We start from the raw sequence: 16268 nt of genomic DNA on the forward strand, positions 1-16268 counted from the left end.
GCCCAGGGGCATGAGAACAAATGCGAACAACAATATAATGGACTTGGGAACTGGAAAATAGAATCAAAGGAGGGCTAAAACCATCAGAAAACCCCCATCTCTATGATTATGTCTCTGAGAAGTCACGTTTCTAATTTTCAAAAGCAGTGTCTCATCTGACAACATTTATTACTATCTAGATTAAATGACAGCGCGTAGAATCACACTGGCAAGCAAGCAGTTGATGAGAGACAACAAATATCGAAGCGACGGAACATTTTCTTCTCAAAATTTCCTCCTTGTACCTCCTTTCCTTCTCTCTTACATTGTCCTGTCGTCTGCTTTTGTCTCCACTTTCTGCCCCCACCCCCTAATCTCGTTTGCAACCTCCTCTGTGCTCCTTGCTCTTTCTGCAGCGTTTCCAATGCTACTCCTGGGCTTCTTATTGCTGTCTTTCAGCCACACCCCTGATCTTATGGTAGGAAAGATCTATCAACTTTCAACCAAACCCTGATCTTATGAAAGATCTAAGAGCTAGCTTTCTCGGATAAGGGCGATAAATCTCGGAGGTCCCGTGTGCAAGTTACGTACGTTAAAGATCCCTTGGTGGTCCAAAATCAATAAGAGTAGTATACGGCCGCCATCCGGGCAAAATTTAAAATTTCCTACCAACAGAAAATATTTAAGGTATCCCGCGCGCCCATGTGACCATATGGGGATGCGAGCGCCGTAAAACACTTACGAAAAAAAATCCCAACCTACCAGGTATTCGTGTGACGATTGAAAAACAAACTAAATGTTACAGAGAAAAGCAGAAAAACATCATTGATCGTGTCATGAAGTACCAATAGCATTGTGCTCGTGGGTAGAGTGTGTCCTGATGAAATAACCCTCACAGCTCAACGCAGCAGACTCCCCTTCCGACAAAACAGAGCATTACCACGATGTCAAGGAACGTGCTGTCGTTGGAAACTTTCGGCGATTCTTTAATTTTTCTTTGTGATTATTTTTGACAGAAATGAAATTTGGCCACGTCCTCCTAAAAAGGGGGAAAACTGAGATAAAAAAAAGTAAAATTTAAAAAACCTCAAGAAATTCGTCTCGCTGTCTGAACAATCTCAGGATTCAAGCCTTGCAATTCCGGAAGAAGCGTTTTGACTTCCCAAAGACGAATTTTAATTTGTTTATCGATTTTCCAAAGTGTTAGCCTAAACCTTAAAGAAAAACAGAAAAAAACTAAAATGGAAAACAAACTGCAACTAAAACAACAATATAGAAATCTTTTTTAAAAAGAAAACTCACGAAGTTGGAAAGTTCATGTCGTGCGTAATCAGAACCAAGGGGTTTTGTCGTTTTATTTTTGAGTATCTCTTATTCTGTTTGTTGTGTTTAATTTAATTTGTGTAATAGACATGATAATCATCAGTACCATGATTATTGCTAAGAAAATATAAAAAAGACAAAAAAACGAGGACATTTACATGTCATCTATCTCGAGAAGTGTTACTAGATACTGACCTTTGTTAAAAGAAAATATTTTTTGGAAGCGGTAAAAAATAACATCTCCAGTAGTGACCCCCCCCCCCCCAACAATTTTTGAAAGATATGTAACAGATAACTCCCCCCCCCCCCCCCCCACCCTGGAAGAAAATGAGGTTAGTTTTGCAAGATCTTGTGATACGCATATTTATTGCAAGAAAGTTAATAAAAATAAACATCTTCCTTAAAAAGCACACTCATATTTTCTGTGATTCCCCTTCACCAATCGTGTCTGATAAGATAAGTCACAAAACGCATGTAGAACAAAAACACTATTATTATCTACAATTCAATAGCTCTAATAATCCAGCTCACATACAAGTCCCAAACGGGTTGAGAACGAACAGTCATACTCAAAGTCAAATCAAGGTGGGTTTGAAGGTGTGCATTCAAAAGAAAACCTAAAATATTGGCATAAGAGGGTAATTTAACACTCTAACTCTTCTATAATATATAAGCGTCTAGCTGTTAGTGATCAAGCAATATATTGAAGAGACCATAAGTGTTCGAATCTATAGTTATAAGTATGAGCAGCACCTAATGCGTTTCCAAAAATGCGGTGCCCATTGACATCATCGGTTCGGTTCGATTTTGTCCCTTTTGTCGGTTTGGGGCAAGCCGGATTTTACTCCACAGGAGGGGCAAAACCGACGAAACCGACGAAAGTGGAAAAATTTAAACCGACAAAACCAATGATAACCTCCAAAAACAGACGGTCTAATTATAGTATGCACTAAAGCCGACAGAAACCGAACCGATCCTCTAATGGGCATGGGCTATAAAGCAAAGAGTTGAGGGCTGAGCAGCAGGACAACGCACATGAAGAGGCTGGGTGGTAAGAGGGCCCAGGGACACAGTAATAAATACATAAATAAAAAAGGATAAAAGAATACATGAATACATGAATAAATAAATAAATAAATAAATAAATAAATAAATAAATAAATAAATAAATAAATAAATAAGCATAATCAGTTAGTGGAAAGGAGGGAAGGAATACATGTATTAAACGAATTTCAATCAGGTGTTATTCAAAGGTGATCATTTCCTTTTGAGTCTTTCCTCAATTAGATATTATTCCAGGAGCAACAAATATATTTCTTTTTCTTACCATACCTCACTTAATGACCTAGCACAGGTGGGCTCCAAATATTTTGTATTTGTTAATGTAAAAGCAGTATTGAGAATACAAGACGGCTGCTTTATGAAAAGAACAAGAAGCAAATCAATAATATCGCGGCAGCAGATGTAAAGAAAAGAGCCTCAACTCCTATTTGGCTTCGATGAATACAACAAAATGAACTCACTTGAAGTAAATCATGATGAATATGGCGACAGACAGGGCGAAGAGGGATACACCGTATCCTATACTGTACATCAATTTGATCCGTTCCATGTGTTCCTGTGAATGAGGGAAAGTACGTTTACAAAAGAAGGCGATTCACAAAAGCAAACAATCTACCTACCTACCTACCTACCTACCTACCTACATACATACATACCTACCTACCTACATACATACCTACCTACCTACCTACCAATCTACCTACCTACCGACCTACCTACCATCTATCTGTTTACTCCTTTATCATTTTCTTTATCTGTATACAAAGTTACACCGAAGACCTGAGTTCGATTCCCGCAAGGGGAGACATTTTTTTATTGCGTTCCCGATCTTTCTCCTGGGACGTATCCCCCTCATCCCCGGTTGATCTTGACAGAAAGGTTGAAGCCTGCCTCCTAAATGTTCCAAAAGGTGCCGATTGAGACCTATTATTAAAATACTTCAATACAAAGTTCCTTAATACTATTAACACCACCTCACTTTACCACCTCCCCTCCTTTATTTCCCTCTAGGTCGGCCTCTCTCACACAAATGGTCACTTTGAATAATATAACTCAACTAGCTGGGCCCCCTCTCGATGAAAGGAATGATCGGAGCATTAACATTAACTGAAAGTCGTTGGCCTACTATATTTACACTCTACTGGAATGGAGCAATAAATCCTGAGTGATGCAAAAAATTAGAAAGTTTAGATATAGTGATGTATAGATTGATTCTCTATTCAGCTTTCGTGGTTTTGCACTCCGGAATTTCAAAGGTGTAGAAACAGTGCGCACGGCTATTGAACGGAAACCTCACTTATTTACAATGGCGTCTTAGAAAACGAACTTTCCCAAGATTAAATCTAAACGAAACTAATGAAAAACTGAAAATTAAACTACAGTGACTTCAGGATCCTCCATAGAACTGTGCACCCTTTATATGATTCTGAAATACCACTAATTTGGTAAAATTCGAAAGTTAAGTGGTTCCGAAGTTTTAGGCGGCCAAAGTGACGGATTTCTCAAATATAATATGTATAAATGCCACTAGTATAGGCGAGTTCAGAGAAAGCTCTTCCTTTTGGTCAAGCACATTAAAAAATCTCTGCCTTCTAATTGAAACATAGAATTAACTTGGAACCGAAAGTCCATTCTGGGGTCGTATATTGATTTATATAATCGTGAATTCTTTCTCAACCAATTTTTTTTTTGCTGTTTACTCCGACCTCTTCAGGCTACTATCTTTTTCCCTTCTTATCCGACTAGCTGGCTCTTTGTCCATCCTTTCTGAACATTTAATCAATGAATCTAGTCTCATCTCTCAAGAGACAAGGCAAAGAGTACACTGTTATGTATCAGCCACGTGCCTCGCCTTTAGCCGGGGGTCCCTGTCCAATATGTCGGAAGGGACGAAAGACATTTGTCGTGAGTGTATGTGTGTGTGTGTGTGTGTGTGTGTGTGTGTGTGTGTGTGTGTGTGTGTGTGTGTGTGTGTGTGTGTATGTATGTACGATGCAGACACACAGACAGAAAGAAAGACAGACAGACAGACTGACAGACAGATAGACAGACACATACAGAAAGACACTTAGACACAAAGAGATATATGTACGGTACGTACTTGAAAGAATATTTTTGATGTATCCCCCTCCCCATCCCCGCCCTCTCCAGTCGAGATTCAAACATCTACACTTCCTTGCAGGTAGTGCTATTGGGAAGAGCAAAAATGCACACATAACGACATAGCTAGAGGGGGCTCTTTCCAAAGCTGACAATCAATATAGAAGAAACGGACATTGGAGAAAATTCCTTGACATGGCTGTAATTTTTTTCCTTACACATTAGTACAGCAGTTTCTGGAAAAAAAAGAAACCTGGAACTCTTTTTTTTGTCCTTGTAAATCTCGGGGTCGCGCTTGAACTCTCGGAATGATGGCTTGTGGACCAAAGGCACTGTGTTTGCCGACCCAGTGCGAGTGATCGTCACCCCTTCTTTTTCTCACTGGCTAGGAATGATGTACTGTAACAATCCCGTGAAGGGATTTTATATGGAACAAAGTCGTATTGATCAAAGTCATTCATGTCAAGGATAGGTTGTGGAGATTTTGGAACCAGGTTATAAAAAGGCTTTTCGTTACCTTTTTATTTTTTATAGCATCATCTGTGACAACATAGTGTATGGGTTGCAGAGATGTTGCAGGCAGAAAAGACATTTAGATACCTGCTTTGTTAGCATCATCCGTCGCAGCATACTATTATTTGGTTGTAGAGATGTTGTAGGTAGATTATAAGGCATTTCATAACCTGTTTTATAACCACCATTTGGCACAGCATAATTGTAGAATTGGCCAGTGTTAGCCCCATGGAAGGCATGAGAGGGGTAATGATCAACAGCATGAAGTGCAAGCGTTTGTTACCGAGACATGTAACAACTAACCAGGTGTTTGTTGGGCTTTGAGCTAATCTTGACAGAAAGTGGAGGAGCTCACAAAATATGGTGGGATAGTTAGACACTTCACTGTCACACGCAGAAGAACCAAGTTCGATTCCCGAGTGGGCAGACATTATTACTGAGTATCTTTATCTTTCTACTGGGATCTTGTATCCCTCGAAGCCCAGGTATAACCTGGTCTGCAGGGTCGGAAGCCTGCCTTCTAAATGACCTTGATTGTGTCTATTAAAAAAAGAACCCCAAAAAATGTTGCTCTTACTTTTTTTAAACCTATCGCAAACAGGCTACTATCTGGATTGAGCAATGATTTAAAGATGCTAACGTGTAGTTGAGAAACACTTAACAACACTAGTTGACAAGTGGATATCAAATACGGCTTGTCTTCTTTAACAAGATACAGGACAAGTGGAGCGATAGGGAGGGTGGGTATGTTCCCTTCACCGTTTTGAACCAAAGTCTATTTTCAGACACTGTTATAAATGGCATGGATAGCATTCAAAACATGCTTAAAGAGGAAGAAATAGACAATAAAGGAAGTTCAACAACTTCTAAGATGGCAATTATTAATTAAATAAAACGACTGAAAAGAGGCTTCCTCCCCTTCTCTTCCAACATCCGCTCACTCTTGTTTATCTGTTTCAATATACCCACCCACTCTCTGACATTTTGGCACCGAACAACAAGTCAATATCCTATCTTCTTGTTTTTCCTTAAGCCTTTAAGCCTTTTTCTTTTCTTTTTCTTTTCATTACGTCCACCGCACCCTTTGCACCTCTCTCTCCAGCCATTTCCATCTTTTTCATCTTTCTGGTTCCAAGTCTACTTAGCAGCCTACCCATTTTCACCGTCTCTCTCTCTCTCTCTCTCTCTCTCTCTCTCTCTCTCTCTCTCTCTCTCTCTCTCTCTCTCTCTCTCTCTCTCTCTCTCCTCTTCTCTCTCCTGTTTCTCGCTTTCTTCCTTGTCGTGTCTAACTACCGGCTGCTTTATTCATTTCGGTCTCTATCTCTGTGTGTCTACCCCCCCCCCCCCTTGATCCCCTGTCTCTCCCTCCCTATCCGCATTGCCCCCTCCCCCCCCCCAACCTTTTCCCTCCCTCCCTCTCCGTTTTGACCCCCCCCCCACTCCACCATCTCTCCGCGTATCCTCCCCCGTTTCACATGTCGACTGTCAGCCCAGAGCGGTCTAATGGTCTCATCACGAGCTTTTGGCTGCGGCATTATATTATTCTTTCTCTCGATAATGTGGAATGAAAACAAACCCTGAAGAAAAAATGGGGAAAAACCAAAGTAAGAATGGGATAGACGTGTGGGAGAGTAAACGAGAAACATGATTAGGTTACTGCCAATAATAATTAGGCCCAAACCTAATTAACACCATCCGGTGTGTGGGAGATACTTTGGCTGTGGCTGTAAAGCTAAACAGTAATAAGTAGGCCCATCACGTCAGCCGGTTGGATTTATTTTTCCTGTAACAGAACACCCAACTGGACACAAACAAGGCCATACTGAATCATGAGTTCTTAGTTACCCTATCACACTATAGATCTATTCTAAGAAAGGTCCTTATTAAAGGGAAATAAAATACATTATTAATAATTATTCAGATCTATCGGACTCGAAACTCGTTCATCAGAATGTTATTGAAGCTATAAACATATTAGCAGGCAGCACCTTTACGAAATGGCTGTTGGGACTACTTTACAACAGCAAACATTTATAAAATTCTTTATATTTCAGTAGTACAAATTATTATTGGTATTTTCACAAACTATAAAGAATGACCTCCTCTACTTCTTCCTTTGCTGCCCAATCTTTGGAATAAACTATTACACAAAACGCACTAATACACACATACACACACATACACACACACACACACACACACACACACACACACACACATACACATACACACAGATGCATACACACATGTACGCACATACTCACTCGGGGCGCGAGCACACACACATACACAAGATCCGGTGCAAAATTTTAACCTGTTTACAAATAAATGCTGAAACGAATTAACGAATTTGGAATGCGTTTAAAAGTTAGATGATAAAAAGTAGTATGTAGTTCCAAACTGAACAAATGTGATAGACAAAACATTAAAAACAAATTTTAATTGATGAAACAAAACCTTCCTGGATATTTTTTTTTCTATTTTCCTGCTTTCTATAAGAAGCCCGCAAAGTATTTTTTGTATGCAAAGAAAACTGCAAATACTGTTATTCATGAGCTTTTTAAAAATTTCCTTTTTTCCCATCCCTTCCGTCTGCCTCAAATTTGTTCAACTCAAACCTACTCCCACTTCGCCCCTTTTCCTCTAGACGGATGCCAGGCTGCCAGCTAGAAGCTCTCTGTGTGAGATATAAGATCGATGACATCATCCAAAAAAGACCGACATTGGGACCAGAGGCATTAAAATTTCCCCCGAGAAACGTCCTAATCTGAATGGCTCTTAATGCAACCACTTTGAAAAGACCGGGCCATGGAGTAACACCCAGCTTCATCATTACTTCATTCACAAAACCTCTCTGAAGCATATATGAACTAAGAATAAAGTCTATTTCTATTTGTCATGTTTAAGTTTGTAGATTCATGTGAGCTGTCTTCATTGTTTGAGTGATGAATTTATTATTATCTTGAGTTAGGGGTTGACATACTAACTTCAAAAGTGTTCAGTGGTATCATGCGATTAAAAGCATCTTGTTCCTGAACATCGATTACCTAAAAGAATAAAGTTCTATGTCATAAGAATGAATATACGTTTTTCCCCCTTGCCCGTTTATATGAAGTTGACGCCACCAGATTAGTTGGAAAAAGTGCATATTGATAGCGTCCAATAGTGTATTACGTGCATACTTAGTATAACAATTAACTGTAGTAGCGGATAGAGATTCCAGGTTTATAGATGTAAGTCATTGATCTGAGAGTGGTGATGATTTTAAAAATAACAGTGGTGATGAGTGATGATGAGGGATTGCGTTTAAATAATGTTAGCGCGAGTCCTATCTTCCTCTGCTCCAATGAGTCACGAGAGACGTGGGCACCTTCTATCCCTTTCCCTACTTGAACCATCTTTACGGTCACCATGGAGTTCCGAAATGGTGGGCTCAGTCTCTGCTAAGGAGACATTGTTAGTGTTAGCCTATTCTATCGGGCCAAGCCAATTAGTGTAGAGAGGAGCTAAGTGGGAAGACAGTATAGTGGCAGGTATGTTGGGGTATTTGTAAGGGGGTTGTAGATAGCAAGTTGGCGGATTATGATCTTTAAAATTGCATCAAAATCGCCGGCACTTTTATTATGGCCTAATTGTGTGGCAAGTAGAGTAAAAGACTTACAAAAACAAACAAGTCGGAGACAAGGTATCTTGAGGTTATCTAACATGAATCAACTTGGAGGACCATACAACCGGACGAACCTTCTCTGAAGCCATTGTGATAAGTTTGACTTTAACATAAAAATTTGGTCCTTGCGCTTGATATTTTTGACAATATTTGAGACTGAACATCACAACTCCTACACCCTGCCAGACACATGTCCAGGTGAGGTTTCAGTTATTCGGCTGGGTAAAACGCAAAACAAATGAGGGAAGGAAAAGGAAAAGCGTCAGGTCCCTAGCTCTTGTCATTCTGCCACGACAGTTGAGAATAATTATGTGTGGGTTGTCAACCTCGTGGGTGGCTCCCACTGTCAGAGTAATTTTAAGAATAATAGATCTACAGAGGACAACGACCTCTGCAAAAATTCAACAGGGGATGATTATATTGAAATCAGACGCTTAAAGGAAAAGTCGAACCTTAGAGAAAGTCCAGCAGTATCCTTAATTAAGACACTATGCAGGAATTTTGACCAATTGTGCCACAAACAGGAATACAGCTATTAGTTTTAAAAATATATTGCCTCCCGAGTGCTCTAATGAAATAATTTGCATACAAAATTGGCAAGTAGTATTCGCCTGTGGTGCATACTGTACTGTTTCTTTTCTCCAAAGATAAATTGCAAGCCTCCTTGCCCCCCCCTACCCCCCTACCCCCCAACCTCTCTCCCAAAAACAAACATACAAAGAAAACAAAAACAACAACAAAAAACAAACACAAAAACAAACTAACAGTTTGAACAAACAAACAAACAACAACAGCAAAAACAATATCAGTAACAATAACAACGACAGCAACTCCCCCATCCCCCTAAAAACCACAACCTAAGTTATGTACGCTTTTTCAGGTGGTATGTAATCAATCTCGAGTGACTGAAATCATGCAAAGTTCGAACACTGGGATGTGAGCGGGATAGAGTGAGGGAATGATTGGCTTTCATTTGAGCTTTTGATAATAGGTGGGTACCTAAAATGTAGCACAGAGGGTTGATGACAAAGTTTTTAATATTTCGTTTTGACTTGAATTTTTCTATTCATGTATATCTCCTCCAACAAAACACGTATTTACAGACAAACAGACGGCATGCTAAGCTGTGTAACTGCGTTACGTAACGTCAAGCCAAGTTCTTAATGACATAACTATGATGGCACTTATTTTAGAATGTGTACGTACAAAAGCGTTTGAACAGTTTGTTTTGCTTTCATTTTCAAACATAAGCATGAAGAGCATAATATCAAATGGTGAGGATCAGAGAAACAAGAAATTCTGAATGCCGTTGTGTTTGCATTTGTGTCATCATAGTTATGTCCGAAAGAAAGGTATAAACTTTCCGTTTTCATATTTTAATTTCTTTATTAAAATTTGGGCAACCAACGATTAAGAAGATTTAGTTTGACTCACAATGCATGTTAATGATGAAAGAATGCCACTTTATTCACATTTTACTATGAATCTCTGCAAAATATCTAATACCTTTCGAACATAACCATGATGAGACAAAATGAAAAATACCCTGAAAAATAATTTACGGAACATAAAATTATTTTAATAGTTTTCTCATTGCTTTAATTTTCAAATATAAGCATGAAGAGCATATAAAATCACAGAAAAAAGAAATTCTGAATGTTTTTGTGTTCTCACATGTGTCATCATAGTTAAGTTCGAAAAAAAAGAAAAACTTTCTATTTTCATATTTTGATTCATTTTTACGAATCAAACATAAACTATTAAGGAACGTTTGTTGTTAAGGTGCTCCAGCCCCTATAAGGCACTGCAGACTTTTTTCTTCTAATTTCCACGAAGCAATAACATAAACAGAAATAACAGAGAAAGTGAAAACGTGTCAATTAGTTTACTTTAATTTATTATTGTAATTAATACAAATTAAATATATATATGAAAGTGGACTTGGGAGGCTTTGTGCACAAACTCCTCCCTTATTACTTAACCCACACCTTTGAAACTTTGCAGGCCTCCACAGCATCCATGTGGCTATGACCTAACGTCAAAAAATCCACGCAAACTGCTTTCCCCGATTTCTTCAAAATGCTTTGTTTCGTCCACACAGAGTTCTAATTTTGGGAAAGTCCGTCTTCTAAGACGCCATTGTAAACAAGTGAGGTTTCTGTTTACTAGCCGTGCGCACTGAAGGCACACCTTGGAAATTCTGGAGTGTACATTCTTGAAAGCGGAATAGAGAATCAATCTACACATCTATTATTATATTTGGCAACTTGGAAACACGTGTGTCACTTTTCTCTCAAGATTTTTTGCTCCGTTCCAGTAGATTGTAAATAAAGTAGGCCAATGACTTTCAATTGATGTTGATGCACCGATGCACCGACCATTCCTTGCATCGAAAGGGGGCCCAGCTAGTTTGGTATATTAGTAAACAGTGGATAAACGTGTTTGCGAGGGACGCATTATGATACTATTAACAAACTTTTTCTGAATACCACTATAACGATACCCCTCCTCCTCTCTTCCCCTTCTCCCCTCTTCCTCTCCTCCCCCCTCCTCTCTTTATCTCTCCCTCTCTCTCTCTCTCTTTCTCTCATTCTCTCTTTGTCGCATCACTGCTTCTCTCTCTCTCTCTCTCTCTCTCTCTCTCTCTCTCTCTCTCTCTCTCTCTCTCTCTCTCTCTCTCTCTCTCCCTCTCTCTCTCTTTAATAGATTTAAGAGTTTAAAAAGACCAGTTGCAACCATCATTTATTAAAGCTGAGGTGGTGGAAGTTGTGAACTCCTACAAATATCTTGGAATAATAATTGATAACAAGCTTGACTTACATCCCTACGCTGCTCTCGTACATAAAAGAATAAGTCAAAGAAAGTTCAGTTTGTGTCCCTTTTTTGTCATCCTATGATTGAAAACATGTTACTATTTTGTATTTGCTGTAGGCCTGGAAACTGTAGAGTGAAAGACAAGATGAAAATTGAGAGAACCAATAAGAACGCCTGCAAGATCTCTGTATATGATTTCACTAGAATTGATGAAATGTAAAATGCATGAGAAAAGATTTAAAAAATAACATTATAAACAACGAGTCCTGCCCCCTTTCCACATAAATTGTAAGATCACGCAGCGGCAGGTACGTACCACTAAGAACAAAGAAAGAAAGATACAACAGTTTTTGTTTTATAATCTAGAATCTAGTATGAGGTTATTGTCATACTAATGTGTATTGTTGTTTCGAATATCTACTTGTATCTATAATATTACTCTAAACTTCTTGGGATAAATTCCTGCATGTGGTCGTATGATATTACTCATGTGATATGTACATTATTGTCAGATTTAATTTTCTTTTCTTATTGACTCTGAATTAGAGTAATATATAGTTTAATTTCTATGTATACCTGCGTGTGTTTTTACGTCCTGTACTGCCAAGAAAAATGTCCTTCTGGCATATTTATATATATATATATAATATATATATTATTTCTCTCAATCCCCGCCCCGCCTCCCCCCCCTTTCCATTTTCTTCAATTTTTCCTTTTCCTCATCCTCCTTCTCCTCTCCCTCAAGCTCTCCCAAAACTCATCAAACCAACAAAGAAGAATCTTGAGCCCTCCCCCCTCCCCCATCTCAACAAAGAGGAATCTTGACCCCCCCCCCCCCCCAACTTTTTAAAGTAAAATGATAAGAATCTAACCTTGGGCACAAGAACAAGAGGAGGACCAGCTCCGTACGAATCCGTGATTTTGCAACTTGTATAGTTACTCCACGTTGCGTTGAGCTCAGAGTTGAAAAACCACTGACCGCTGTCCAAGCACTTTCGGGTGGCCGTGGCTGTAAAGGGTGAGATACAGGGAAACACAGTAATGAGAATATTGATTATTTATTCACAACAACAAGCCATCCTTGGTAGCCCGTCATAAGCTATTAAAGTAAACAGGGAGATAAGGCTGAAGTAGGGTGGTTGTTTCATTTTTGTTGTTTTGTTCGGTCTAAAGACGGGAATTGTTAATATGTTCATGATGTCTTGCAAATAACATAAGCACACACCTTATTATTTGTAAACGTATGACGAAATTGATCGTACGTTTTGTTTTCAAAAACCTCTACTAAAACAAAAACAAAACAAACAAAACAAACACAAAAACAAACAAAACAAAAACAAAAACAAACAAAACAAACACAAAAAAACAACCCCCCCCCTCGAAACCTGAGGCGAAGATACTGGATGAAATAACTTTCCCACACTAGTGTCCAATGTGAATCGGTTACATGTAACGGTGAACAACATAATAATAGTTAATAACCTTTATGCCGTAGACGCCGAATTCAAAACGTATCAACTGAGAGAAAAAAGCAAACATAAAAGTTTAGTTTCTGGAATGATGTCAACGAATTACACCAGCATGTAGAAGAGCGCATAACAGCAATATACGGTATAATTGTAGATCTTTTTGACCCATATCTGCACAATTTAGATCTTTACGAAGATGAGCTTTTTTACCCTGCCTGTCAGGGCCAACACTTGCTAAGACGGATACAACGTCTCAGGATCCGTAGAAACAAATGGAGATACGTAATAATATAAAAACACCAATCACACCTTCAACAGTCGACCTTGAAGCGCCTAACTGCTACAACATAGACACCAGCGAGTTATTGGCCATGTTCATAAAAGTGTATATCATGCATAATTCGATGTTCAACACACTGTCTCTAAATACAGAAACCTGTATTTTTATGAATTAATTTAGAAGCTCAAATAAAATAGTGCTAGGAACACCAATAATGCTACCATCGTTTATGTTTTGAGGTCTAAAGAAAGAGTGCGTCTTTTTTCCAAGGTAGGACAGAAAGATCAGCGCTTCCAGAATTATTTAGATTCTGGGGTTTGCAGACAGAAATCTGATTACAAACGCCTTATGAAAAATGAAAGGGAATGGCTGGAGATTGTGGTGTGGAAACGAGTTATTTGGGAAAGGGGTTGTGGGAAGGGGGGGGGGGGGTTCCTTGAAATTTAGTTAGCCTTTCTGTCTTCCAACAGGCATTTTCATTTTGTTTTTCCAGGTTCATCTTTTTAGATCCCATACGTAATTTCCTCGTGTTGAAAAGGCGTTACAAAATACAAAAAAAAAAGTGAAATGAGATACTGTGAAAGCTGAAATAGGAAAGAAAATATTGTCATTCGACTTTGCTTCTCACGCCAAAACATAATTATTTGTTGTCGGTACTTCCAGGTCACACGAAGAAAGTGAAACCAACTTCTCGGTACCATTCATTTCAATTTCTTCTTCGACTTGGAAGTATTAAAAATTGGAAGAACGCGTGAACCCACTTTTTCTTCTTCTTCTTCTTCTTCTTCTTCTTCTTCTTCTTCTTCTTCTTCTTCTTCTTCTTCTTCTTCTTCTTCTTCTTCTTCTTCTTGTTCTTCTTGTTCTTCTTCTTCTTCTTCTTCTTCTTCTTCTTCTTCTTCTTCTTCTTCTTCTTCTTCTTCTTCTTCTTCTTCTTCTTCTTTTCTCCTCTCTTTCTATATACCCCCCCTCACTCTCTCTCTCTATCCCTCTCGCTCTTTCTCTCTCCCCCCCCCCCTCTCTCTCTCTCTCTGTAACTTTCGTGCAGCATGGCGAACACAGGAAATTGCGTAAAATGAAGATGATGTTTTTCAAAGACTCGATTTGCCAGAAATGAAATCCTTAATCTTACATAATTTGCAAAATTCCACGTTGTAACGATATTAATCTGTAAGTACACCTAATTTTCAAAATTAGAAATACGGGTATGAACGTATGGGGCCGGGGTGGGGGTGGGGGGCGGGGGCAGAGCTTTGTGGTGTTGAGAACATATCTGAGCAAAGTCACATGCAATGTTTGTTTGGTTAAATTCGAACTAATGAAGGCTGTTTTGTATGTGTGTGTGTTTGTGTGTGGTATGTGTGTGTGTGTGTGTGTGTGTGTGTGTGTGTGTGTGTGTGTGTGTGTGTGTGTGTGTGTGTGTGTATGTGCGTTTGTGTGTGTATGTGTGAGTGGGAGAGAGAGAAAGAGATAGAGAGAGGGGTGAGAGAGAGAGCAGAGAGAGAGAAAGAGAGAGACAGATAAATAGATAGATAGATGAGAGAGAGAGAGAGAGAGAGAGAGAGAGAGAGAGAGAGAGAGAGAGAGAGAGAGAGAGAGAGAGAGAGAGAGAGAAAGAAGCGAAAGTTGAAGTGTAGGGGGAGAGATGGCAATAAGAGAAAAAGCAGGTCTTGGGATGTCATAATAAAACGGTTCTCTCTCCCTTGTGAGAGGGATTTTTCAGCTGCCTCAATAGACATTACAATAAAGTAATGTAGCTAATCAAAGGAAACTATAGTGAAGCTGTATAACCTTCACGATTCATAGGATCGGATGAAGCATTAAATTCAAATGCTATCTTATTTAAAAAATACATTTCCGACTTACCATGCCTGTAGAAGTTGTCGACATATGCTGGACATTTCTGCTCAGCCGTTTGTCCAGCGGGCGTCGAGGACCAGCACATGAGACCATCCCATGTGGCATTACAATGGTCATCTGGATTGGAGGTGGGGGGGAGTTGAAGGAGAAGATTAATCTATAATTGACATTTCATGACTTCTATCATGCATGAATAATGTCTACTATTGTGCATATGTGCATGTAACGGTTTCGATTTAATCGGCGCGTGCAGTCCAAAGTTGTCATCGAAAAATTACGAGACTTAAAATACTTCGAGGGAAGCTGTCAAGTTACCTCAGATGTTAAAGTTTTGTACACCTGTTTTTGCTCGCCTCGAGCCATATTGATTACAATTAGTGCTGGGTGATTTTTCCAGGCGTTTGTTCGTCTTTTGGTTCGTACCTCTTAGTCTTATCCACAGACTGGGATAGCTGTAATAATGACTTGGTTGCACCACTTGATACGATGTGCCGATCGGGAGATTAATCAATTCAATTCACCTTTAATCGCTTATTCGAAATGAAGGCATGAGACACAACTTCCTCTTTTGCGGTGGTCATCTGTCAACAGTCTTATCGATTTTGAAAAAAAGCGTATTAATTAAATAACAAAGGAAAACAGTGTCCCTTATGGTATCTGGGGTATCTAGTCCTTTCCTGAAACACTAGTTGAATATAAAAATTAAGCCAGACTTCAGAGAGGGGGTGGACAATAAATAGTCGAAACGAAAAGCAGTTCATAACGTTGTTTCCCATGTCTCACGCACCATTAAGCAGTCGCTCATCTTTGCTTCCATGCTGGAATGTTATTTTGTTTATTCGAATCTCACAACCTGGTCTGTACTGCAGGCATGGGTTAGGCATTCCCTAAATGCAATCTTTTGTTAAACTAGAAACATCTTTACCGACTTTGTTTTTTAATGGCTTTTTGTTATGGATACTTTTCGGTGCCATTGATGTTAAGTAGATTATTTAGGAGATAGGCTGCATTGTTTCTGTTTGGCAGGGCCAAGGTGGGCTTTGGGAGATACGGTATCCAAAGAAAAAGATGAAAACACTCCCTGAAATAAGCTTCCCCAGGCGGGAATTGAACTTACATCTCCTGCCTGAAGGAGTTGATAACCAAAACGGTACACCGCGACGTCGGCGATACGTTTCATTTTGAGTACCAATGTGGATTAACT

At 39.2% G+C, this 16268-nt stretch overlaps 1 protein-coding gene across 1 annotated transcript; it reads right to left on the reverse strand.

Moving 5' to 3' along the window:
* Positions 1-2825: 2825 nt before the first annotated feature.
* On the reverse strand, positions 2826-15948 carry LOC118478879 (parathyroid hormone 2 receptor-like; the record flags this gene model as incomplete). Its single annotated transcript, XM_035973267.1, is given in 4 exon segments — positions 2826-2920; positions 12331-12467; positions 15071-15181; positions 15852-15948. Coding segments are annotated over 4 exon segments (440 nt in total), but the record flags the coding sequence as incomplete, so codon positions are not given.
* Positions 15949-16268: the final 320 nt, after the last annotated feature.

This window comes from Aplysia californica, unplaced genomic scaffold, assembly GCF_000002075.1.
Source record: "Aplysia californica isolate F4 #8 unplaced genomic scaffold, AplCal3.0 scaffold01090, whole genome shotgun sequence".
NCBI classification, from domain to species: domain Eukaryota; kingdom Metazoa; phylum Mollusca; class Gastropoda; order Aplysiida; family Aplysiidae; genus Aplysia; species Aplysia californica.